Source organism: Typha latifolia, chromosome 8 (genome assembly GCF_019914945.1).
Source record: "Typha latifolia isolate L0001 chromosome 8, TyphaL0001v2, whole genome shotgun sequence".
Taxonomy (NCBI): domain Eukaryota; kingdom Viridiplantae; phylum Streptophyta; class Magnoliopsida; order Poales; family Typhaceae; genus Typha; species Typha latifolia.
Window position 1 is genome coordinate 10,880,662 of NC_133093.1, and position 23,809 is coordinate 10,904,470.

The 23,809-nt window shown below is 36.8% G+C and overlaps 4 protein-coding genes across 4 annotated transcripts; 2 read left to right on the top strand and 2 right to left on the bottom strand.

The window, feature by feature from the left end:
* Positions 1-141: 141 nt before the first annotated feature.
* On the top strand, positions 142-12,556 carry LOC140793579 (CAAX prenyl protease 1 homolog). The gene is made up of 14 exons (XM_073145130.1): positions 142-334; positions 2,731-2,878; positions 3,086-3,170; positions 3,251-3,346; positions 5,113-5,178; positions 5,369-5,467; positions 5,656-5,769; positions 5,966-6,076; positions 6,526-6,588; positions 8,647-8,739; positions 10,004-10,117; positions 10,710-10,781; positions 10,909-10,974; positions 12,148-12,556. Exons 1-14 carry the CDS (start codon positions 304-306, stop codon positions 12,265-12,267), a joined length of 1,278 nt encoding a protein of 425 aa, XP_073001231.1. The 5' UTR covers positions 142-303; the 3' UTR covers positions 12,268-12,556.
* Positions 12,557-13,602: 1,046 nt separating this feature from the next.
* Positions 13,603-15,085, top strand: LOC140794369 (pentatricopeptide repeat-containing protein At1g11290, chloroplastic-like). The gene is made up of 3 exons (XM_073146381.1): positions 13,603-13,965; positions 14,058-14,140; positions 14,188-15,085. The coding sequence occupies exons 1-3, from the start codon at positions 13,603-13,605 to the stop codon at positions 15,083-15,085; spliced, it is 1,344 nt and encodes a 447-aa protein (XP_073002482.1).
* Positions 15,086-16,410: 1,325 nt separating this feature from the next.
* Positions 16,411-19,741, bottom strand: LOC140793243 (probable serine/threonine-protein kinase At1g01540). Its single transcript, XM_073144611.1, has 8 exons — positions 19,534-19,741; positions 18,867-19,453; positions 18,333-18,437; positions 18,112-18,234; positions 17,374-17,544; positions 17,161-17,290; positions 16,873-17,082; positions 16,411-16,722 (listed from the first exon to the last, which is right to left on the bottom strand). Exons 2-8 carry the CDS (start codon positions 19,427-19,429, stop codon positions 16,666-16,668), a joined length of 1,359 nt encoding a protein of 452 aa, XP_073000712.1. The 5' UTR covers positions 19,430-19,453; positions 19,534-19,741; the 3' UTR covers positions 16,411-16,665.
* A 1,329-nt stretch (positions 19,742-21,070) lies between these two features.
* On the bottom strand, positions 21,071-23,365 carry LOC140794525 (2-C-methyl-D-erythritol 2,4-cyclodiphosphate synthase, chloroplastic). Its single transcript, XM_073146623.1, has 3 exons — positions 22,862-23,365; positions 22,648-22,778; positions 21,071-21,456 (listed from the first exon to the last, which is right to left on the bottom strand). Exons 1-3 carry the CDS (start codon positions 23,184-23,186, stop codon positions 21,223-21,225), a joined length of 690 nt encoding a protein of 229 aa, XP_073002724.1. The 5' UTR covers positions 23,187-23,365; the 3' UTR covers positions 21,071-21,222.
* Positions 23,366-23,809: the final 444 nt, after the last annotated feature.

Sequence of the window (23,809 nt, forward strand, 5' to 3'; positions counted from 1 at the left end):
ACCGATGTAGCAGTCTTAACGAATTTGTGAAGCCAAAGTTATTCATAATGCCTATGAGCCTATCTCATCTCACTCTCTCGCCCAGTTTTTTCCCATCTCAGCGAGTAAAGTAGTGGGTGGGGTAATTAAATATTTAACCCCTTAACATGTTTACTAATTTATTTCTTTTTCCTATTAAACCCCCGTTCCTCTGCCATCGTCTCCTTCTCTCTGTCTCCTGTCTCTCTCTCTCTGGCGCGCGCGCATTTTTTCTCCCATCTTCCTCTCTCCCTCCCCCTCTTCACTTTCTTCTCACCCCCTTCGATGGATTTGCCATATCTGGAAGCGTCTTTGGGTACGTTGGTGCTTCTTTCTCCTTCGCCTCTTCCTTCTACATGGATTCATCCGTCTTTTGCCTCGAAATGATGGTTCCATTTATTTCATTTTTTGATTCTTGCTTCTCGATAATATGGTATCTTGAAGTAAGAGTTCTTTCTATGGGATTCGATTGTGCGGGATGCTTTTGTTTGCTTGCTTACAGAGGAAAGTTAGAGAAACCCTACCCTGGGAATGGAGTTTTTTCTTGGATGATGCGATTCGTTGCATTTGTTAAGATTCTTTTGTTGGGAATGGTCGATTCTGTCGTGGAACCTTGCGTAGTTGAAGGTTTTCTTGATCTTTTTCATTTTGATCTTGATTTTGAGTCCATATAGTAAAAGAAAGAAAGGTTTCTTGAATGGCAAACGACGTATTGTTGATACGATTTGCTGGTGGAGACAATCTCGTTTTATTTGTTTCTCCTAGAAAAGCGTTGTGTAAAATATTGTTCAGTGCTTGTTGCTGGATGGGAACTATTGGTAATATGACCAGAGACATGATTCGTCTTCTCAACGGAGACGGAATACATACTCCTCTATAATTCATATTGCAACTGCTTTTAGAGATTTGATTTATATTTCCAATATATCAGTTATAATTATAATTGTAATTTTTTTATTGCTAGTCAAAATCAAAATTATAATATTTTTCTTCTTTATTGCGAGTTGCTACAATTTGATTTTATGCAGTTACGAAGCTTGGTGGATTATAGTCTTTTGCATTAGATTGATCTTCATTAAACCTATAGCTGATAATAATATGATTTTCATACTGTTTTGCACATACGTACTCATGATCTTCAAGTTTGAAAAGAGAAATAGGTAATGTCAGGAATACAGAAAAATGTCCTCTTTTGGGCTTAAAGGTGCATTGTCCTTGTGTTCTTATTATATATCTACCAGATACCATCAGAACAACTTTGAAGGGAAATTACTTAATTTGTCTTACTAGATGTTATACACATTGGCAACGTCGCCTCAAGATTATGTTTATGCTCATGAAAGAAATCTTCATTATGTTTTTACTTTTTAGTTCAAAAAAGGGAAAGAAAGTTATGCTGATATCATCAGAATAGCATATTAATATTTATTTGATGCCGCCATATGAACTCGTAAATAATTTGGTTATTGACTTCTAGTTTCATGCATTATGTTATAAACAAACAACATAAGGCAGAAGATAATAGAAATTTAACCATGTAAACCTGTATGCATTGGTATCTGCAACGAGCAACATAAAGCATAATTATGTCGGATGTTAAGGAACTTCTACAGGAGATACCAATGCTTGACTCATTTCTGACTATTTCTTAGCAAACTCTATGCACATTGTGTAGCACAGTAGCAACTAGCAAGATACTCTGCAGACCTTTTTACCTTATTACTATGTAAACAGTTCTCTGTAAGTTCTCTTTTGGACAAATGAGATAAATAGTAAAGATGTTATAAGATGAGTCGCCCCATCTCTAGTGCATACATTTTCATTCATTCTCCCATCTTCTCGTAATGTCCTCAAGAAGCCATTGTTATTGTGTTTGAATTTCTTAGATATTTTTTCAACTTATAAGACAGTTTAAAATGCTTCTTAAGTTACTGATAGATTCCTCTTTATGCAGCCATACATTATGATAGACATTACTGTGCCGTGTCTTAGGAAAATGCCATTCATCTAGCTATAAGCACTCTCACAGTTGTAACAATGATCTTATTATTAAACTTCTCATGTTGTGGCCTTATATCAATTTTTTGCATTATCTAGAAGGTAGACTAAAATCAACCATGTTGGGGCTATGCTAATATAACATATTGCTCATAGTATTAATTGGCAATTGATAAATAAGTTCATTTAATATTATATTCATAAGCTATAATAAGTTAGTAATGTGGTTACATGAAGTAATAAATTCGTTTGATTGTCTTGAGTCTTGACTGCTACATGTTATGTACTTCCAAAGAAACTTAAGTTACAACCAAGTTACAATCCAAGTGAACATCGGCTTTCAGTAATGTCAATCTATTTGTGAAAAATGTTGACAAGTCAAATTCTTCCATGGCAGTCCAATGACGAGGCTTGAAGCCTTTAATTATGGTCTTATGCTCTGATGTGGCTCTGGAATCATCATAATTCTTCCAGGCTCCTTCATTTCTAGTGATTCTAATAATACTTTTTGTAATTTATTAGCTCGTGATAGAAAATATTGTTCAGCTTTTGATTTTATAAATAATTTCACTGGTTTGGAATCATGGAAACATGAATATAGGAGCTCAACCCATGTAGTTGTGTCAAGGCCTCAGTACATTTATTTTCTTCATTCAGAAATCTGTTCTAATATACTGATCTGATTATGAGCACCTTAATATATTTATTTTACAGGTTTTATGATATTGATGCACATTTTTGAGACCTACTTGGACTGTCGGCAGCATGCAGCTCTAAAGCTGCCTAGTCTACCAAAACAATTACAAAGTGTAGTTAGTCAAGAAAAGTTTGAAAAGTCTAGAGCTTATAGCCTTGATAAAAGGTTAGTCTCTTATAGTGATGGTTCTTTTCCTTTAGCAAATACTAATATGCACATGAAGATCTCTCTCGGTATCATGTCTGATAACATTTTTTTACTCCATGTTTTTGAATGTTAACTTCTAGTGAAATGAAAGTAAGTACATCTAAAACCAAGCTCGTGCTCTTTCCTTGTATGAGATTTGACATTATACACTTTGTACATCTTCAGCCACTTCAACTTTGTCCATGGGACTGTGACTATACTAGTGGATATAGCAGTGTTGTATTTTGGAATACTACCTTGGTTTTGGGAGGTAACTTTTTCAGCCACCTGCCATCTTCTTTGTTTCTTCTCTGTTTATCATTTAATAATTAATACCCTATTACTTTACAGAAAACTGGAGATTTAGTGTCATTTGTGGGCCTGAATGCAGAGAATGAGATAATACACAGCCTTTCATTTTTAGCTGGTGTCATGATATGGTCACAGGTATGTTTATACTTCTGACTTTTGCGTAAATTCAAGCAACAGTGTAATACCATTATTGGGGCATTCATGTACTTTAGAGTTTAGACACACAGTACATGCTTTAACCTGTATGCTAATATTAACATGTATATTTTTTTTGTAGTGCAAGTTTTAAAGTTTTTTCTCAAATGCATTTTGAAGAAAGAATTGCAGTCACAAGCATTCTCAAGATTATTAACAAAAGTTCTTTCTTTTGGCTACCTATTTTTGTTGAGAGGCCTCCATCCTGTGATTATTCTCGTGGAATCAGTATTCTTTTTATGCTCAATATTAGACCTGTGTAGTTTTTTATCTTCATACTCAATCATCTAGGATTGTTCAAGGTTATCACTATCTATATTCTAGAAATTAACTATTCTAGGCTAAACCATCAAGTGAGACTGATTGGATGCTGCCAATAATCTTCCTTCTGAGTTAAGTCAGTTTGAAATACTTTCATATTATCTACTTATAAATTATGATGAAATTGAGACAGCGAAATGGTCTAGATAGAACTAAGGCTACAAGGTTGATTCTTCATACATATATTTTTAATTTGCTATAAATGACTATTGTTAAATTAAAATGGCTGCAATGGACCAAATGCTGTCGGAACAAGATAGAATCCTCTTACGAGCCTTTTTCATATGGATTTCCTAGAACCTTTACCTTGCTCCAAGAAAAACAAATAACATGATTGTTCCTAGAATTTGATGATTGTATATTGAATGAGCTAACTTTCCATATAAGTAATTTCTTGAAATTCACTTGAAATTGATTAAATAATCTTTGCTGAATTTTGTCCACTTTTGCGCTTCATCAAAGTGATTTCTCAGTTATTATATCAGCATAGAATTGCATCATATGTTAGTTCTAGGTGGAATAAGATAATTGCTAAATTTTGTGATACAAATTCTAGGCTAAAGATAAAATGGATATCTACATGCTAGTGCACATGTACTTAGTTGACAAAGATGATGGTCAATGTGGCAATGTAATAGACAATAGGTTACAACATTCTGAAGTTCTATGATTCTATCCTGCAATAGTTGTTTATTCTGAGCTCTATTCCGATATGGAAAGTGGTCACGTAATACAGAGTTTTTCTTTGACCCATCAAATGACAAAATGAATAAATATTGAAGGAGTTATAAACATTAAAATAGAAATGATATCTTTAGTACAGGTGACTGTGATCTAAAACACAAAACTGTATTAAATCAATATTTATTAACTGCAAATGTGGAAATGTCTTCCATGAGTATCAAAATTGGCAATTTTGTAGTGTTTTTTTGGTCTGCACGCCAACTTTTTATGCTGATAACTTGCCAACTTTGTATATGCAACCAAATGGCAGCATATTGACCACTATCCCAATACAAACTCGGATTTTCTTTTATGATTTTTGAAGCAATAGATACCTTATACTTGCATTGTAATCTATGAATTTTGAAATAACAGAAGTGTGGATTTTGGTTTAGAGAAGTTCTGTTTCTTGCGTTAAGAGTATGCTACCTTTCTTGTGTACATTATTTTGGTCATGCTTATTGTTTTAAGCATATATTTTGTTCCTTTGATTTTCTTGTCTTGTAACGTAAATTTATTTTTGTATTCTTTTGTTTCTTTTTGACATCTTGTTTATTTTGAACTTCATTTGCTTTACTAGGTTTGTAATTTCAGTTGTATGTGCCTTTTTTCTTGGAGTTCTTGTTAGATTGACTATTAATAAAGTTCTTGCCATGATACAGATTATGGACTTGCCGTTCTCCCTTTATTCAACATTTGTGATAGAGGCCCGCCATGGTTTTAACAAAGTTTGTCCACCTTTTCTGGCTTCTTTTCTTTGCCTGTATAATTCCAATTTGTTCAGTTCTCTCCAGAGAGAATTTTGGCATTCTCTTATCTACTTCCCTCTTTTTTCATTCTGACACCTTCAGATAGTTGCTACAGAAACCATGATTCCTGGAATCTTTCCGTGAGTTTATATTTTCTCTTTTTTTGCAGCAAACAATGTGGCTTTTCTTCTGGGACATGATCAAAGCAATATTCCTTTCCTGCTTACTTGGGCCACCAATTGTAGCTGCTATCATCACTATAGTGCAGGTGTGGCTTATTCTCCTTTCTTTCTGTGTAGTCATTAGATGCAAGTTCTTCTTTGGGACATGTTCCTCTTTGCTGTCTTACTGATTTTGATTATTATGCAAGAATTGTATGAACCTTCGAAGTTATGTGATTATATGCACAATGTATCTTGTTTGCCCACTAACTCTACTGCTTGTTTATTTCTGCAGAAAGGAGGTCCTTACCTGGCAATATACCTTTGGGGTTTTATGTTCATGTTATCCTTAGTAATGTTAACACTGTATCCGATTATAATAGCTCCTCTGTTCCATAAGTTCACCCCTGTGAGTATCTCTCATGGCATCGCAATTATTCCTTTTTTCTTCCTTCCATTTAGACAAAATCAATTGGCTTAAATTGTTGAGTCATAAACAACAAGTTGGTCTGTCTCCTGTCATCTATAACTTACCCAACTGCCCCTCTGTTTTTGTTCACTACTTACTTTCAAGCCTCATGACTTTCTGCAACAACTTTGAACAGCTTCCTGAAGGAGAGCTTCGAGAGAAAATAGAGAAGCTAGCAGCCTCCCTCAAGTTTCCTTTGAAAAAGCTCTTTGTTATAGATGGATCCACGAGGTCAAGTCATAGTAATGTGAGCCATTCATTCATCAATTTTTTCCAGTTTTTTATTTTAATAGTATTTTTCACAGTACTTCTTAAATGCAATTCTTACCTGTATTGAGAACCATGAATTTCTTTTCCTGCTGCTCTATTTCAAATTTTCAATCTCTTGAATATGACGTCTACGGAGTAAGTTTTATAAGCCATGGTTGAAAATGATTATTGTTGAGACAAATTTAAACGAAATTGCATTAACTTTGACATTGTAGTGTATATTGAGCTGTGACTTGATATACGTATACATCTTAGACAAGCAGGCAACCTTCAGAATCATAGCTTTTCTCTTTTTAGTATTGTTTATTTACCGGTTAGTGATTGTCTGACTCAATTATATTCCCTCCTTAGTATTCTAATTGGGTTTCATTTATTGTTGTAAGTCTGTCTGTACTAATATTGTTTTGTTTTATTTTATTTCAACAGGCATATATGTATGGTTTCTTCAACAACAAACGCATTGTTCTTTACGATACTTTGATTCAACAGGTCTGCCCAAATTTACTAAATTTTCAGATTCTGTACATCAAAATAAAGAAAGTAACTATTTCTGTATGAACATTTTTGTTGTCTGGGACCAGAATAGTTGCAGCTCATTTAGTAATAAGCTTGAGAACATGCAGATGGAGTTTATTTTTAATTACAGCTATGTAAAGTTTATTGATTAGTAGTTCATGAATTGTAAGATCTTTTGATGGTATGAATGTTTTACTTGGGTTAATTATAGGGAAATTTATCAAAAACTCCATATATTTTGCTTTTATTATCATTTACATCTTACTATATGGATATTTATCATTTGACCTCTACATTTTACTTTTAATGCCATAACGAGTTAACTTCACTTAACAACAAGTAACAAAATAGAGAACATTATGTTACTTTTAGAAATAAAAATTTAAAATACCTAAATTGCCCTAATTTGAACTTAAAATATGTTTTTTTTTCTTTTAGTTTACCTTAACCTCAAAAAAATTACTCAAAGTGTGTTGAGGTTATTTTACGTCTGTAGTTAATTTAATCCATCTATATGGTAATTGTCTATTAAGTAAATTAATGATGTTTTTGAGATATTAGAAATAAAATGCAGGAGTTGAATGATAAATATTAATGTGGTATGGTGTGAATAATAATAAAGACAAAACGTAGGGTGCCTTTGATAAATCTCCCTTAAATTATATGATGGCCACACTAAGTTGGCAATGACATTAGTAAGAAGGTGAAGCTTTTACACATTTTTGTCTTTTTTATTCATATGCCCATACTTATTAATTATTATGGCTCCTTTCACTAGCCATTTTGTAGAATAAGAATAAACAATTCCTAGTCAAGTATTCTAATAGTGCTAGTGGTGGCTAATACATGACATTTGAAGCATCTGGCTTTATTTGCTCGAACCGTCCATCTGAGATAATGCTATACTTGTCCAGCGGCTGTGTAGGAGCTGATAGCATGGCATATCAAGCTTTATTTTACCATTTATTCTTCCTCTTTTAAGTATGGTGATACAGCCATTTAGACTGACTGTTAGGTGAACTCTTCCATATTTATCAAGATTGTGTTGTGCAGATTCTTCCTTTTTCTTTTCTTGTCCTTTTTATTATGAGTTATGAGTTATGATTGCTAATTCTTTCCTTCCTATCTTTTTGTCTGTGCATCTTGTGCCTATCTTTTCACTTCCTGCACTGGAGGGGTAAACTAAGTTGGCAATTACAGCCTCCTGTTGGCCAAAATCTCACATACTTTTTACTCACCTATTGTCAGATATACAAAGTTTTTTGATTGAATGTCATCAATATTTAGTTATTGACTCTTTGTGCTAAATTACTATTTTGGGAGTTTATAAGCTTATGGTTAGTATTGAGTGAAGGAAATGAGGAGGCGGCAATGCTGCCTGTTTGGGGCAGGAGTTTGTTCAGTGTCTAGTTATGGTGGAAGTGGAAGCACGCTCTAGGTCAAGCTTGGGCCTATGTATTCACTTATTGGGCTTGGGCCTGTAAGATGATCAGCAAATCTTGGACTTGATAATGGATGTTGATTGGGCCTGAAATTGAGCAAGCTCTGAACCCTGCTCATGTCTACTGAATACAACTGAAGTGATTTTTTTGCTTTTCTTATAAATTAGAATTTATATTTGTTATTTATTCCTTTTTGAAATTCCAGAGATCAATTACAATAGCTCTTCATAGTGGCCTCTTATTACCGTTATTTATTATCATTCTTCTTCTTTATAAAAGCCATGCAGGTTCAGGCCGCTACTTATTTTTCAAATGTTAATTACATATTTTTCATCCTATGACTAAATTTCTGTATTTGTGATGTTTCTTCTCTCTGAGGGACAATATGTCTAATTCTTTCAACAGTAGGCTAGGCTCCTGGGTCATGCTCAGTTATTTGAAAAACTATTTTTAATTAATAAAACCTGAAACTATACTTGGTTTGTGATGACATTCTGCATTCATATGATTGAAATTCTTATGCAGTTTATATTCCGGAATTTGAATGCTATTTCACTTAAGTCTGTATCCATGTGGTATCATTTTTCAGTGCAAGAATGAGGAGGAAATTGTTGCAGTAATTGGTCACGAACTTGGACATTGGAAACTCAATCATGTAGTGTATAACCTTATCATTCTCCAGGTACGCTTCTGTTTTTCCCCTTTTTTCTTTTCCAACTCTGTTACATCATTTCTGCTAATACTTCTTGAACTTCATAAATTAATGTACTCGCTATAGGATTAATTATGATGTGAACATACCAAGAGAAACCAACAGGATGGTTGTAAAAATCACTTATGGGCCAGTGTATCTAGGCTAAAATCTTATGCAAAAAGATTCCCTGTAAGGTGAAATGGACTGACTGTTTGTTTAGGGTTCTGGAAGAAGTAGCAAGCACTAGGACATCCAACCAAAAAGGTCGAACTAATGAAAGTACAGCAAGTGTAGCCAAAGTAGTGAATAGTATGATGAACTGAGAGGATCTTAGGAAGGGATTGAAATAAAGTCTGACAGTAGTTCCCAAAGCAATTAGGATTTAATGCTCAGGATAAGCCAAGCAATCAGCCCAATATATGAGATTACAAGGAGCAGATTTAAGGTTGCCACTATCCTTGGAATGTTCTCTGGAATTGAAGGATTATATCAGGGACATTGGCATTGCTTGTATGTGATGACTGCCTAGTTGATTGGGGACTGGATGAAGATGACAATAAAGTAATTCAACTGGTTTTATGAACTAATGCAACTTGAGGGCACAAGTAGTGGAAATTTTGAAAATGTCTAAATGTCTAATGAGGTTTAATGAGGGAATGCCCATTAAAAATTTGTTAAGCTTGATAATATTAGTTAATGTTGTGATGGAACCAAGAGATGGAAGCTTCAACATTTAGACTTCAGTTTATTCCAGGCATCTGAAGGTACTGGTGCTGGTTATAAAACCGCCATGATGCACTAGTATCATATATTGAGCTTGTTGCAAAGTTGCAACATATTGGGTAATAGAAGTAGGTTGTTGAGCACATAAACAGGAAGTGAATAGCAGACATGAAGTATCAAGTAAGCTAGGAATATGGGATATCTTTAATTCTAGGGAAGCTTAGAGTCCAAGAAGTGTATGAACCGATGGTAACATTACAGCAACTGTTTGTGACAATGGTGCCAAAGTAGGATGGCGCAGCATACTTGAGTGAACTACAGCTTTAATGTTTTAGAACTTGAGCAATGTTGGTGTGTGTAAAGGAACTACTGATTTCTTTAAGTTTGTAATCAGGTATTCTTGATATCTTTATTGATGCAACTTAACATTCTCTGTGATTTAGCATGAAGACAATCACATTATGTAATTAGTATACATAAAATATTGAATTCTCTGTGAACGCCACAATTTATCATTTTTTTTTGGCAGACTCTTACATTTCTGCAATTTGGAGGATATGCTCTTGTAAGGAACTCAAAGGATCTATTTCAGAGTTTTGGTTTTGGGTCTCAACCAGTAATTATTGGCCTTTATATATTTCAGGTAGGCCATTTTCACTCTTCCTTTCTTTTTTCTTTTCCTTAAGGTATCTTTATTTGGGTTTGTTATATTTGGAATGTTGAAATCTTAATTACAAGATAATAAAGGACATTTGCTGTTTCTTTTACACTTTCTATAACAGAAATTGTGATGTTTCTTTTTGACAACTGCATAAGTCAATGTGTTGAGGTAATTGTCTCATATTGTTGTCATTTTATAAATATAGAAGACTGCTTTTTCTGAACTTGCAATGCTAGAAGAAACATTTGGAAATTGTTACATGCTTTTTTGGGTAAAAATTTAGCTCAAAATGGCTGAAGGTTTGGAACTTCATTTTTTTATGCGACTGTTGGTATTATTGTCTTCTTATATTATTTTAATATAGTGCAAATTAATTATGCTTGTTAGTTTTCTTTTTCCCTTCCTTTTCCCATTCATGCTTCAGTGCAGTCTATCTTGAGTGTCATTAGTTGCATCTTGTTGTACATTTTATGTACTTTTTTTTATTTTGCTGAAACTAGTTGAACTAATTGTAACCTGTTAACTTGGATGAAAATATTGTTGCAAAATGTAACGTGATACTTCATATTTGCAGCATACAATTATGCCACTCCATAAACTTCTCAGCTTTCTTCTCAACCTAGTCAGCAGGGCATTCGAGTTTCAGGTTATTTCTGGTCTTACTGTGTCTATTCATTTGTGAAGCCACTTTTGTTGATATCAAAGCTCAGTCTGAGTTCTTCATTACTTTGTAAGCTATTTTGATTATTTACTGATGTACATATGCTTTCCAGGCTGATGCTTTTGCAAAGAAATTAGGTTATAGGGAAGCACTTCAAGCAGGCCTTGTGAACTTACAGGTGAATTGCTAAGGTCCTTGATCATTATATGTGTTGTCTTAGGATGTTTCACTAACTAGTCTTAATGTTGCTTTACTTGTCTCTTGACTTTTGAGAGATAGTTGTAGTGCTATCTTTCAAACAGCTTTTGCATTGGTAAAGCAGGTATACAACCTTTTGTTATAGGACAATTATATCCCTGTTTTGCAAAAAAATTATGTGGTCCTTTAAGTTCAAATAAGATAAGCAGGTAAATAGTGATTCATGCTTTGATCTTGAGGCTAAATTAGATGTTGTCTATTAGGTGGTGCGATGGGAAACTGCATGTTCCACATTGAACATCGCGGTTCTGTCTCATTGATCTTCATGCTCTTCCTTTAGGACAAACTACAAAGAACCTCGTGCTATATGATATAATCATCTATCTCTCACTCACGCTGCTACAATAAAATATAGGGATGTCCTGTCTTTTTCTAATTCTTTCCATCAATTTTGGATTTGCTATGATATCAAACATGAAGCGAAGCCTTTTGTGACTTGTGTTTTGCCCCCAGAATCTGTCTGTTAGCTCAGCTGGCCTTTTCTTACTGTTCTAATTTTGCATGAGAGTATACTTTTCTAGTCCTCTGCTCAACTTATGGTCATCAGTTCAACCAAACATACTTGCATATGGTAAAAGGAGCTATTCATATAAAACTTAATTTTGTGAACCATTTGTTCATGTCCAGTTAGAAGAATAAATAGAATTGTCCAAGTTGAAACTATTCATCGATTATCCAATTGAAGTCATGGAAGATTCCTCCATTATGCAATTAAGTAACGTAAAATTATTCCTGGCAATGTCGATATAACTGCAGTACTTAGCTCCAAGGTCAAGCACAGATGTCTTGTACTGGGTTTTATGCTTGAGCCTTGAAGGGGCATCTCTGAAGATGCACAGTGAGATGTTCCTACAAAGATCTTAATTACAGAAAAGGGTTCATCTCTCATTCTCGCCGATCCCAAATGTTTGGACATCAGTTTCTCACTCTCTCGTTGCACTCCATGTGAATGGTTGGTTACATTGTTGCCAGTGATTAAATGGTTGAGTTGCTAAAGTTATCATTTCTAGTCTATTTATATGACATGATTGTTGATTGTTAGTGATGATTCTTCTTTTTTTAACATTTTATATTATGCTAATTGTTATTTCAGGTAGAGAACCTGTCTGCTATGAACACTGATCCATGGTATTCAGCTTACCACTACTCTCATCCTCCACTAGTTGAAAGACTTGCGGCTCTTGAAGAGTCTGACAGCAAGAAAGAAGATTAGTTCAAGCAGCTAAAAATATAATATCAATTTGATTTCCTCATCTAGTCACTGTTCAGTGCTGCGATGGTAAAGAGCTGTAACTATGACCGTCAAACATCTACTGTGGATGTTCGATCAAAGGCAATTGTATGAACGCAGCCTGTCTCAGCTGTATTTCTGAAGGGATCTTTCCCTGAATCCTCTTAGATTACTTCTGATATATGTAAGCAGCTGACATAGATTTGACACTCCATGATACTTGTATTGCAGTGACGAGTAAAGAATAGAAAAAAAAACGATTTCGTACATTGTTTGTTTTCTTTAAGAATGAAATGGGTGATTTTAGCTGCTTGAATGTGCCCATATATTGGCGACCATGAATGGTGATTTGTTTAAGTTGATGTATTGTTCTACTTTAGACTGCAGGCACTAGGCGGTCTATGCAATAACCTTTTGGCCTTGAGATATTGGCACCATAAATGAAAGGTAAAAATGTAACTCTTTTTCTTGCGTGAGCCCTTCCATACTTTATTCGGAGATTATGCCCTCTTTACAGGAGTTATGACCAAACTAGACCATTCCCTCCCCCTCCCCCTCCCCCTTCCCCCTTTTATTTTTTGAAGGTTTACATAGAAATTAAAAGTTAAGAAAATGGCTAGTGTTAAGAGGAAGAATGTTTTCACATCCTAAGTGACATGTGACAATAATGTATAAGAAAGTAGTGAATATTAGTAAGGATAGAGGTGTAATAAATGAAAGGATTGTAGCTATTGATTAAATTATATAGTCAGTTATTATAAATTTATACTCATTAGTAGCATTTAATCAGTTATAAAGGATGAAAAAAGGAAATAATTTTTTCTCTTGTTTGAACATACGAGAGAAAAGGAGATAATTGAGTTTTATCTTCATTTTTTTATCTATTTTTAAGGTTATCCTCCCTTTTTCTCTTCATTCTGTCTTTAAATTTTTATTTTCTCGTCTCTCCGGAAAGAAACCACATAAAGGACTACCAGAAGAAAACCAAAAATATTAGGTCAACAGGAAAAGGTAGTAAACTAAAATCGGCGGGAAGCTCAACTTCGTAACTTTCTTTTCCAATGACAATGCCGTCTCTTGCTCTGCAGCTACTATCTCCCCCCCCCCCCAACCCACCGAAATAAATTCTTCGACTCGTCTTCCGCAGTCCGGATTCTCCGCTCAGCTGCCGTCCAAAGAAATCTAACTCTCACGTCTTCCTTCCATGCTTCCTTCCTCAAATCTGGGGTCCATTCCGATTTCTTCTTTATCATTTCCCTAATTGAGGCTTACATCAAAAGTGGCCATCTTGAGTCCTCCGCAAAGCTGTTCAACAAAATGCCCCAAAGAGATGTCGTCTCTTGGACCTCGTTAATATCTGGCTTCTCCTGCAGCGGCCCTGGTGATGCTGCCGTTTTGGTTTTCGTGGATATGTTGGAAGAGAACAAAGGAGGAGCAGAGGCACTTCGTCCCTATGAATTCACTTTCGCTACTCTTCTGCAAGCCTGTGGACTTATAAGGGACAATGGGTTGGGGAAAGTGGTGCACGGTTACATAGTTACAAATGGGGTTTTCAGGGATTCCTTTGCAGTTAACTCCTTGATAGATATATGCGAAGGTTGGATTGGTAGCGAGTCCGGAGAAAATTCTTGGTGCTTTGAGCTGCAGGGATGTGGTTTCCTGGACCGCTTTTATTTCAGGGTCTGTCCCTTTGAGAAGTCGTTGGGATTGTTTACAATGATGTTGGAAGATGGCATTTTGCCAAAATACTCACTACGTTGAGTATAATCCAGGCTTGCTCACTGATGGGCGAGGATAGGTTTCTTGGTTGGATTCATGCTTGGTCAACAAGTTCGAGCTTGATGGCGACTCTGCAGTAATGAATTCTCTCATAGAGACGTAAGCTAAAAATGGGTTTGTCAGTGAAGGTTTGCAAGTCTTCTATAAGTTCTATTTGGTCAATGGGAATGTGTGTTCTGATCCTGATGTTGTCCCGGCCCTTGTTCAGGGTTGCAGCCTTTTGGGGTCCTTAAAGCAGGCAAAACATTATCAGATTAATGAAGCACATTTGATCTTTAGGAGAATGACATGCAGAGATACAATATCTTGGAACACCATGATCTCATGTTTCATCAAGAATGACCGTGCTGGTGATGCTTTAGAACTTCTAAGAGCATTCCACGTGCCAAGTGGAGATGGACTGATGCCTGTTCTTGTGACAATTTTGAGCTCAATACAAGCATGCTCTGGAGTAGAATCACTACTACATGGCCAGATACTCCATGGATACATGGTCAAATCAGGCTTCAATTATGATGTTTTTATCTGTAATGCGCTCATCGACATTTATGCAAAATCAGGGAGGCTAGACTTTGCGGAGCAAATGTTCAGGAAGATGAATGTGAGAGATCTTGCCTCCTGGAATTCAATGATCACAACATATACAATTTATGGAGATGGTAGGTCTGCTCTAACGGTATTTTATGATCTAAAGAAAGACGGAAAACATGAGCCAAGTGCTATAGCATTTGCTAGGGTCACTTCTGCCTGCAGTCATTCAGGTTTAACAACAGAAGGTTATGAATGTTTTAAGAGCATGGTGAGGAATTACAAAGTTGAGCATAGCATGGAGCATTATGCATCAGTAGTTGACCACATTGGGGGGTCAGGAAAGCTCAGAGAGGCCGAGTCCATAAAAGAGATGCCCATCAACCCTGGGCCATCTGTATGGGGATCACTTTTGGGTGCCTGTGGGCTTCATGGGAATGTAGAAATTGCCGAAAGAGCTGCCTGCCAAGGAGTTGTCAGTCTTAGACCCTAACAGCAACATATGGAAAGTGAGTTTATCAAACGCTTATGCATTTGTCTGGAAGATGGGAAGATTCAGCAAAGATGAAAGCTGATATGAAGAGGGAAGGCTTGAGAAAGGAAGCAGGGTGGAGGTAAGAGGCATGGAGAGCTTTAGGTTTAGGATTGCAGATGTTAGACCCCCTGAAACTTATAGAATCTATGAAGTGTGGAGAAGTATCAACCACCATATAGCAGATACTTGTGCTGATTCATATATTTGTACGAGTTGGTGCTGACGAATCCATTGTTTTTAGTTGGTGTCTTGCAAACATACTGTAACATACTTTGATGTATAATTGAAATAAGTGGATTTCATAATATACCATCAAAAGATGATCTCAGTTAAAGCTTTAGATATACAAGTATCTTGACATACGGATAAAATTTATGAGTACTCTTGTATGTGATGCGTCAACTCTAAGTCCCTAGTTTTGAATTCAATATTGGGTAGATGAACGTTATGAGGTTCACTCTTTCCTAGTATGCTTAGGCACTTGGTTCGGTCTCGAAAGCCAAGAACAAGCGTTTCACAGGGAAAACGAATCTTTTCCGTGTGGTGCGATGCGATGCTTCTTTATTAAAGGCAGGCAGTAGTCACCAAGTTTGTCGTTTCTATTTATTTTTGTTTTTGTCTTCTTTCCTTTTTGTGTTTTTGTCCTCCATAGTTGTTTAATGTTCAAGTAAGCAAGCAAAATCCACAGCATTCACTCCGATGTGGACCACCCAATTCCAGAGAACAGAATAGGGTGTCATCTCCCCTTTCTATGTCAGACAGCGTTCTTCTATCCATTATTTCTAATATAAAAGGTACCAAGTAGCCGTTAGAAGGCATCCAAGATTTAAAATAGCCTCAATTTTAAACTAATATATACACTTGCAAAGAACAAAGGTTAGAGAAGATACAATAGATAACTTTTACGAGGAATAATGGTTGGAGGACCCATGTACTACCAAATATTGCAATTTAATCCACCTACAGGTCGACAGAACTAACTATCTTAATGGTAATGGCACCTACCATCGTTGGCATATGGCATGATATGTGGAAAGCCACTTATTGTAGGTATACAATGCTTGCAATGGATAGGTACAGTGCAAGAATAGAACCAACTTAGCATTGAAGGAGGTTATTAAATGTAATACCAGGGCATGTGATCACACATGAAAAAATTCTTGCACAAGGGGTATCCAAACTTGAAAGGGTAGCATATTCAAGAGTCTGGAAGAAAGACAAATACTAGTTCAATATAATCGGAATCACTGGTAATGAGTATGAGCTGGGACAATAAATTACCATTTTTGAATACCTTATCTGTAATTTTATAGTTTAATAGTATATGCATGAGATGACAATTCCCACCATACAATTGAAAAGGAGATCAATTTCCTAGCAGAGATCAACATGCAAGCAAAGAGGATGTAAGAATTAATGACTGATATTGAAAGATATGTGCTGACAGTTGAATGCTAGAAACTCATTAGTTAGTCTCCTACTTGTATCAATTATCTCCATGTTGTCTGATGGTCCAGCTTGCCAAACCTGCCATCTTCTTAAGAGTTGTCTCTGTCCAATTGTCGAGAGGAAGCTTTTCGCCCTAATTTGTGATCCTGAGATAGATATTAAACAAGAAGTCAAATAAAAAAAAGAAACTAAAAAAGAGAAGGTACTCTAATACTAAGGGCTTATACGTGTTTTCTGCGAACTGGCAAGTTAAGCATAATGAGAAAATTAGATTAAGCTCAGAGTTTTGGGCATACATCTCTGAATAGCAAGTCATCCATTTCAAGCATGTGGATTACATGTCCCATTTTAGGTCTTTTATGTCCATCAGGATCGATGCACCGAAGGGCCACCAGAAGTGCCCTTTTGAGAGCTTTGGAAGAAGGCTTCTCAGGTAAGTTAGGATCCACCACTAGCTCAATTTTCCTCTCTGCAACCATGTTCTTTATCCATTCAACTAAATTCACCTGAAGGGAGAACAGTATGAGAAATCTACCTTTAAATTAAAAATACATCACCGGAGAGAGTATGATCTAAGAAACAACCTCCCCAGGTGGTCTTGTGTAGTCTACAGGCGATCTGCCAGTTATGATCTCCATGGTTAGTACTCCAAAGCTGTAAACATCACTCCTCTCGTTTAGCATTCCAGTGCTAGCATATTCAGGTGCTACATAGCTGCAATATCCATCGTCAGTCATGTAAATCTTAGGCTCTTTTATGAAATTATATATAATTTGCTAATACTCATTTAGACTAACCCAAAGGTACCCATGACACGAGTTGTAACATAGCTCCTCTCTGAGTATAAGAGTTTGGCAAGCCCAAAATCTGATACTTTTGGGTTATACTGTCGGTCAAGAAGTATGTTGCTAGATTTAACATCACGGTGAACAACCTTCGGCTCAAGCCCCTCATGAAGATAGGCCAACCTGGATAGAAGGTGGAGAAAAGTTTAAGATTTCACGGTTTATTACTTAAGTAAAACAAAGACAGGTGGAGAAAAGCCCTTCACATGATGCTTGACTTTGGAAATTGACCAGTAAGTAAGATAATGGATGACTATCAATGCCCTCACCACTTGCATTCAAAAAACTAAAGGATTTCTATCAGTTTGTTTCCATTAGTGTATCGTAACAAGAGTGATGCAGATGCACATGATGCTTGACTTTAGAGATTGACTAGTAAACAAGATCATGGAGCTCTGGTATCATGAGGACATCTGCGACACTAATTACAACTACCCCTCGCGATATAATTTTGAGGAGAAAAAGGAAATGAAAGTAAATCTATCAGTCAATCACTTATAAGGTTAGACCACTAAGAACGCCAACAGAAATAACAGAGACCTGTATCACTTTCATAGAGTTGGCTGTAAGTTTCCTCTGGAAAAAAAAAAAGAAAAAGAAAAAGAATAAATGCATGGAACCTTCACTGCAGAAGGGTCATTGATCGATTTATTTCTTAGCTTATGAACTAGCAGGACAAAAATATCTTACCCCTTAGCCGTTCCAAGTATTATGTTCATCCTCATAACCCAAGTCAGTGGACTCACATCCCCTGCATCCCCATGAAGCCACTGGTCCAGATTACCATTGTCTACATACTCGTACACAAGCATCCTAGCCAAAACAGAGAAGGATCAAAATTCTCCATTACTACAAAACAAGTACACTCAAGGAAAATGATATGCGTAATTTCGTAAGAGCTACCGCAGTACCTATAAGCTCCCTCGACACAGAAACCGAGCAATCTAACCAGATTCTTGTGCCTAACACGCCCAATAGCTTCCACCTCCACCTTGAACTCCTTTTCTGCTTGTCCCCTGAGTAGAAAAAAAATCATTACAACTTTCGTTTATTATTAAGAGGGTCTTCACATACATAAATGAAAGCAAGGAATGAAAGAGAAGGAGAACAACAACAACAACAACAACAACAAAATCTGAAAAAGAAACACCATTTCAAGAATGGGCACCAGAAATCCAAATAATCCATCTATATGCTGCAAATAACTAAACAAAATCACTAATCTACAACCAGATATTCGAAAATTACATTTTTTTTTAATCCAAAGAGAAAGAAAGACTTAATGCAACTAGGACCAGGCCACTAATTAGTACCTGCAATTCTTATCAAATAACAAAACCAACAAGTTACTAAGAAGAGCAAAAATCTATAACTGCAGAAGATTCAAACTTCTACTCGAAAAACCATATTAAATGGAAATCCGAGTCAGGCATTTCAACAAATACCTATTATTGAGCAAATTCTTGATCGCCACCACGGTGTTATCGCCCAAAACCCCACGGTAAACGATCCCGTACCCACCCTCCCCGATCACGTTCTCCTCGGCCAACCCACCCGTCGCTTCTTCCAACTCCCTCAACGTGTACCAATGCCCCCAACCCAAATGCGACACCTCCGGCAGTCCCCCGTTTCCGGTCATCGAGGGCGCCGCCGCCTCGCCACTGCTCGCCGTCCCGGTCGTCGACGACGACGCCGGCGGCGCCGGATTACGGCGGTTCTCCCCGAGCACCACACGGTTCTCCGTCTTGCCGATGTCGATGTGGACTTCACGGTTGTGGTGGACGATCTCGGTGATGTCTTTCGAGATGGGAGGGGTGGATTCGTGCGCACGGTGCTTGAGGTGCTTCGTGGAGCGGCGGCGAGAGGAGAGGCAGAGAGAGAGGAGGAAGAGGACCAGGACGATGGAAGCGCCGACGCAGATGCCGAGGAGTACCCATAGCTTTAATCCAAATATGGAGGTCTTTTGTGATAACCAGGAGTTGATGAATCCTGCGTCTAAAATTGACATCTTTCTTCTTTCTCCTATCTATAACTATACATCAAAAAAAAATTTCAAAAGAAGATTGGAAATGGAGATGGTAATATGAAGATGGAGAAGGGCTTCTTTGCTACCGTGAAAAACTTAGTGTACCAAAATGGAAATCAAGCAGAGATGGAGATGGAAACGGGGAAATCTTTAATGAGCTTGCTGTTTGGAGTTTATTAATGGTGGCCACCGGAGAGGATGACGTGTCTTTGTCTGGGAAAAGTTTCTGTGGCTGCATGTAGTAGGTGCATATAAGAAGAGTCCGTCGATTAGATTAGGACATCACTGATCACTATGCACTTGTGAGTGACAAAAGCGTTTGGAAGAAAATTGTACGGAAGAATTGGGGTCAAGAGCGGAAAAGGATCGGCATACAATTATTCAGTTTAATGTTGGGGGCATTTGCAATTTAATTATACTTATTTTTTCAATTGATAAAATTAGGTTTTTAAAAAGTGATGTGTGTATATTTTCTATAATAAATACATATTTTGCTATAGTAGAATTTCACCTAATTTTTATATAATCTGCCCATTATTATTATTTTAAAATAAAATATAATTAAATTAAGTTGTCCGTTAATGTTGAGTTTTCATTTTCTATACTAAATATATACTTCTCATTATAATTTATTTAAGTACATACAGATTTGATACGATATTATATATATATATATATATATATATATATATATATATATATAAGCCTCCAATTCTCCACGTCAGGCAATTGACGGGCAAGAGAATTGGTTTTCTTGGTTTAAGTTGAAGCATCAATCTTCATTGCAAGCTTATTTATATGGAATGTAAAGAGTGGAAAAATGTTTAAATGTTGCATGTCTGAGCACAATTAGTCTTTACTAAAAGCAAAAAAATTTGTCTCAGACATTCTTCTGAACAGGATGCAAGCACATGAAAAACAGTATAGAGGTGTTGTTCTAATGAAGCTTTTGCTTGGTTCGCTTCTCTTTATGCATGGGCAAGATGGAGCTTTTGCTCAATTTCACTTTGATATCATTGTGTGTCTTCCCATCCTCTAAAAGAGGATAGCCTTCACTTCATAGGAGAAAGGATGACTTGCAACTGAAGTAAATAGATTCCCCGGATAATACATCTTTTCGTACCAGTTAAACTGCATCATCTGCACTGAGTCTTAAGAGGATTAAAGCATTAGCATTTAGCTTGTTAAGATCTATTTTCCTCTGTAAGACCAGGTAAATAAACAGTAGATCAGCCCTAAGAATATCGGCGGGTTAATGATCAGTGGCTGTTCTAAATCACTGAAGGCTAGTTATCCAAGATCAATATTCTAATTTCTAAAACATAATCCAAGACAATAAGAATCATCAAACCTTAGTTATGCTGTTGTCTTATACTCTTTCCTCCTTGGCCAATGGTTTAAAAAATAATAATGCTGGTGGTTGCCATCAGTTACTGCTGCTTGAGAAGGTAGCTTACATGAATTCTCCTTGTTGATGTTTCAGATCAAGTACCTCTGCAGGTAGAGATGGCAGTCTCTCCTATGCCAGCAAAGGATGTACCAAGATCCACTTTACTTATGAAGGGTTCATATCAGCAGGTGTAACAGAAAACCAGTATTTCGTTGAAAACAGAGGTGCTACAATTTCAGAGGAACTGATACTTTACTCAAGGGTTTGTAATGCATTAATGATGTTCAAGCTTATAAGTTGGCTCTGATACATCTTAATCAATGCTTATCATCCTTTTCTAGTATGTAAAAGTGACAATTTCATATTGGTGTCCATCTACGTTTTCTTACTTCCGCATCAGAAGAACAACAGTATGTGCTGCTATACTTCTATTTTCTCCAAGACTATCGACCTTTTCATGCGTCTTTGCTTTGAGGTTTACAACAGCAGGATCAGCCCCAAGTAGCTCACTTAAGTTGGCCCGGATGGCCTCCTTGTGTGGGCTCAGTTTTGGCCTTTGTAAGATTAAAGTCGCATCTAAGTTTCCTAGCTCATAACCTGCTTCATGCATGAGTCTCACCTGAAATGGAATTGCAATAAGGATTACAGAATCAAAATATCCGACAAGAAAGATATAGAAAGTAATAAATAGATTGCGGCAATTAGCATGAAAGGACCTGATCAAAATTGACTATACCACATTTCAAGAAAACAAATAGGCTAATATGAACAATGAAAAAGCAGTTTAGAAGCATCCTACAAAAATACTCATGAAGAACAACTTTTGTATGAATGTAAAACCTAAAATCTACATATCTTTTTATTCCATGTAAGAGTGCCTATAACTGAGAATACATTTTCTTAATTAGCAAGTTATATGTCGTAATGTGGATGAGCCAAACCATTAGGTACACGTATTGTAGTTGACCTATTATTTGTTGAAATTGATCAAGTGAATCTACTTCATTTACTACATATGAACTGTTTATGCTTTCTAGGTACTAAAAGGATTAGCAAAAGATACATTGTTCTCCCTCGGGCATGATAGGCTCAAGAAATTGAAGTAAGACAAAGAGCATGATAAAACCACAAGCATGTGCCAGATATGCAATGTGATTGGTGAGATTTGCCGTCATACCCCATGTGATAGTATGTTGGTGTCATGGAAAACAATCTGGACATAAGAAAAAAAAACAGGCCAAAATGTTCGCAATTCAACTTAAAACTTCTTCCATTAGTTCAAGATTCTGACCATCTATTTCTGCAAGGTTTCACTAAGCAAAACGATAGACCAGCAATAACAACTTCACTGAAATAGCATATGAATGCTATCTTGACTCAAAACATATATATATACACATCTTTGTCATCAAGCAGAATTGTCTAGGTGATGGTTAAATCAGAACCCCCTAGCCTTTCATCAACCCTGAGAATTCAGTTGGCTTATAACATGGAAGGTCAACAAAATTTTCAGATATAAAATAAAGTTTTCTTCTTCTTTTTTGTAGAGACCAAGCAAGCAATCAGGTCAATTCAACCATTAGGTTGGTCTATTTATATGATAAAAAGAAAAACGAGACCCACGTGGAAGATGCAGTATAGATTCCATCGAAGTAGTAAGAAGTACAAGGAGATCAGTATATAACAAAAGCAAGACTTAATCTTGAGACCTAATCCTACCTAATAAAGAGAAATGGCAAAGGAGACCCTAATTCTCAGGGAAGATTACTGCACAAACATATAGAAAGAGCAAATAGTAATTAAAACTCACAGCTTCTCTCATGAAGACCGACGAAGCCGCACCCCTCCATTTGGGGTCAGAATCTGGAAAGATTTGCCCTATGTCAGGGAGACCCAACGCTCCCAATATCGCATCCACCACGCAATGGAGCAACACATCCCCTGCGCCATCACGAACAATACCAAATTAGCTGAACCCCCATATTCTACCAATTCGATACAGATAACCCTAGTAGCCCAATTACCATCAGAGTGGGCTTCACAGCCGCGATCATGGGGGACGTTGATGCCCCCAATGATGAGCGGGAGGCCCGGCTCGAGGCGGTGGAGGTCGAATCCATGCCCGATTCGATAGGGAAGCGCCGGAGGAGGTTTCGTCGCGGGCTTCACGGAATCCTGTTTCTCCACTTGGATGGCGGCGACGGCGGTCGGCGGCCGAAGGCTCAGATGACGCCGGAGAGGTCGGGCGAAGAAGGTGATAGAGCTAGGGTTTTGGGAGGGAAGAGAGAGACTTCGAGTTCCCGATGTCGTAGGGGTAATTGGAGAGGCCAAGGAGATGGAGGAAGCCATGGTATACTGAGAGAGAGGGAGAGCGCGCGGGCGAACAAGCCAGAGAAGGGAGTCCGGATTCAGAGGACTCGGGAGGGGTTTTTTACCGTTAGTACCCGAGTATAGTTCACTTTAATGCAGAGAAAGACGCAGGTTATCCTGAAATTCCCGGTGGAGAAGGGAATATCTTCATTTCACACCCAACATTATATGTCTTTTCATTGTTTGTAATTCGAACCTGTGTCTTTTTAAAATACCGAAGAGCACCCTGGATCACCCTTAAGGCATTTTCTTTTCAAGAAACAACATAAATAGGGCGTTTTTTAGATTTAAGGAGAAAAACAAACGTCTAATTTAAATATAAATTAATTAGTAAAATTAGAAGATACAAATTAAGATGAACGCAGAATATAAGGTTTGAAACAAAGGAATCCCATAAAAAAGGGACAAAATAAAGTCTTCGGCCCGATAAGCCATGCCACCGAGTGGCAATTGGCATGTGGCAATGTTTAGTTAGATGCACTTATTTCTATTATCCTGTCTCCATCCGTGTAACACTGTAACATGGCGAATACGAAAATAGAATATTACTAGCATTTTGTTTGATTTGAAGCAAAGAATTACAGCACTAAATAGAACTGAAT

Excerpts from the sequence above, each read along its gene's own strand:
- LOC140793579 (XM_073145130.1), top strand. The coding sequence starts at position 304 with ATGGATTTGCCATATCTGGAAGCGTCTTTGG. Across the intron at positions 8,740-10,003 it reads ATAACCTTATCATTCTCCAG|ACTCTTACATTTCTGCAATT; the intron begins GTACGCTTCTGT and ends TTTTTTTGGCAG. Across the intron at positions 10,118-10,709 it reads TTGGCCTTTATATATTTCAG|CATACAATTATGCCACTCCA; the intron begins GTAGGCCATTTT and ends TCATATTTGCAG.
- LOC140794369 (XM_073146381.1), top strand. The coding sequence starts at position 13,603 with ATGCCCCAAAGAGATGTCGTCTCTTGGACCTCGTTAATATCTGGCTTC. Across the intron at positions 13,966-14,057 it reads TGGACCGCTTTTATTTCAGG|GCTTGCTCACTGATGGGCGA; the intron begins GTCTGTCCCTTT and ends AGTATAATCCAG. Across the intron at positions 14,141-14,187 it reads AGCTTGATGGCGACTCTGCA|TGAAGGTTTGCAAGTCTTCT; the intron begins GTAATGAATTCT and ends TGGGTTTGTCAG.
- LOC140793243 (XM_073144611.1), bottom strand. The coding sequence starts at position 19,429 with ATGTCAATTTTAGACGCAGGATTCATCAACTCCTGGTTATCACAAAAG. Across the intron at positions 18,235-18,332 it reads TGTGTCGAGGGAGCTTATAG|GATGCTTGTGTACGAGTATG; the intron begins GTACTGCGGTAG and ends TGTTTTGGCTAG. Across the intron at positions 17,291-17,373 it reads CGTGTCATGGGTACCTTTGG|CTATGTAGCACCTGAATATG; the intron begins GTTAGTCTAAAT and ends TGGATATTGCAG.
- LOC140794525 (XM_073146623.1), bottom strand. The coding sequence starts at position 23,186 with ATGGCTTCCTCCATCTCCTTGGCCTCTCCAATTACCCCTACGACATCG. Across the intron at positions 22,779-22,861 it reads CTGTGAAGCCCACTCTGATG|GGGATGTGTTGCTCCATTGC; the intron begins GTAATTGGGCTA and ends GTGATGGCGCAG. Across the intron at positions 21,457-22,647 it reads CGGTCTTCATGAGAGAAGCT|GTGAGACTCATGCATGAAGC; the intron begins GTGAGTTTTAAT and ends ATTCCATTTCAG.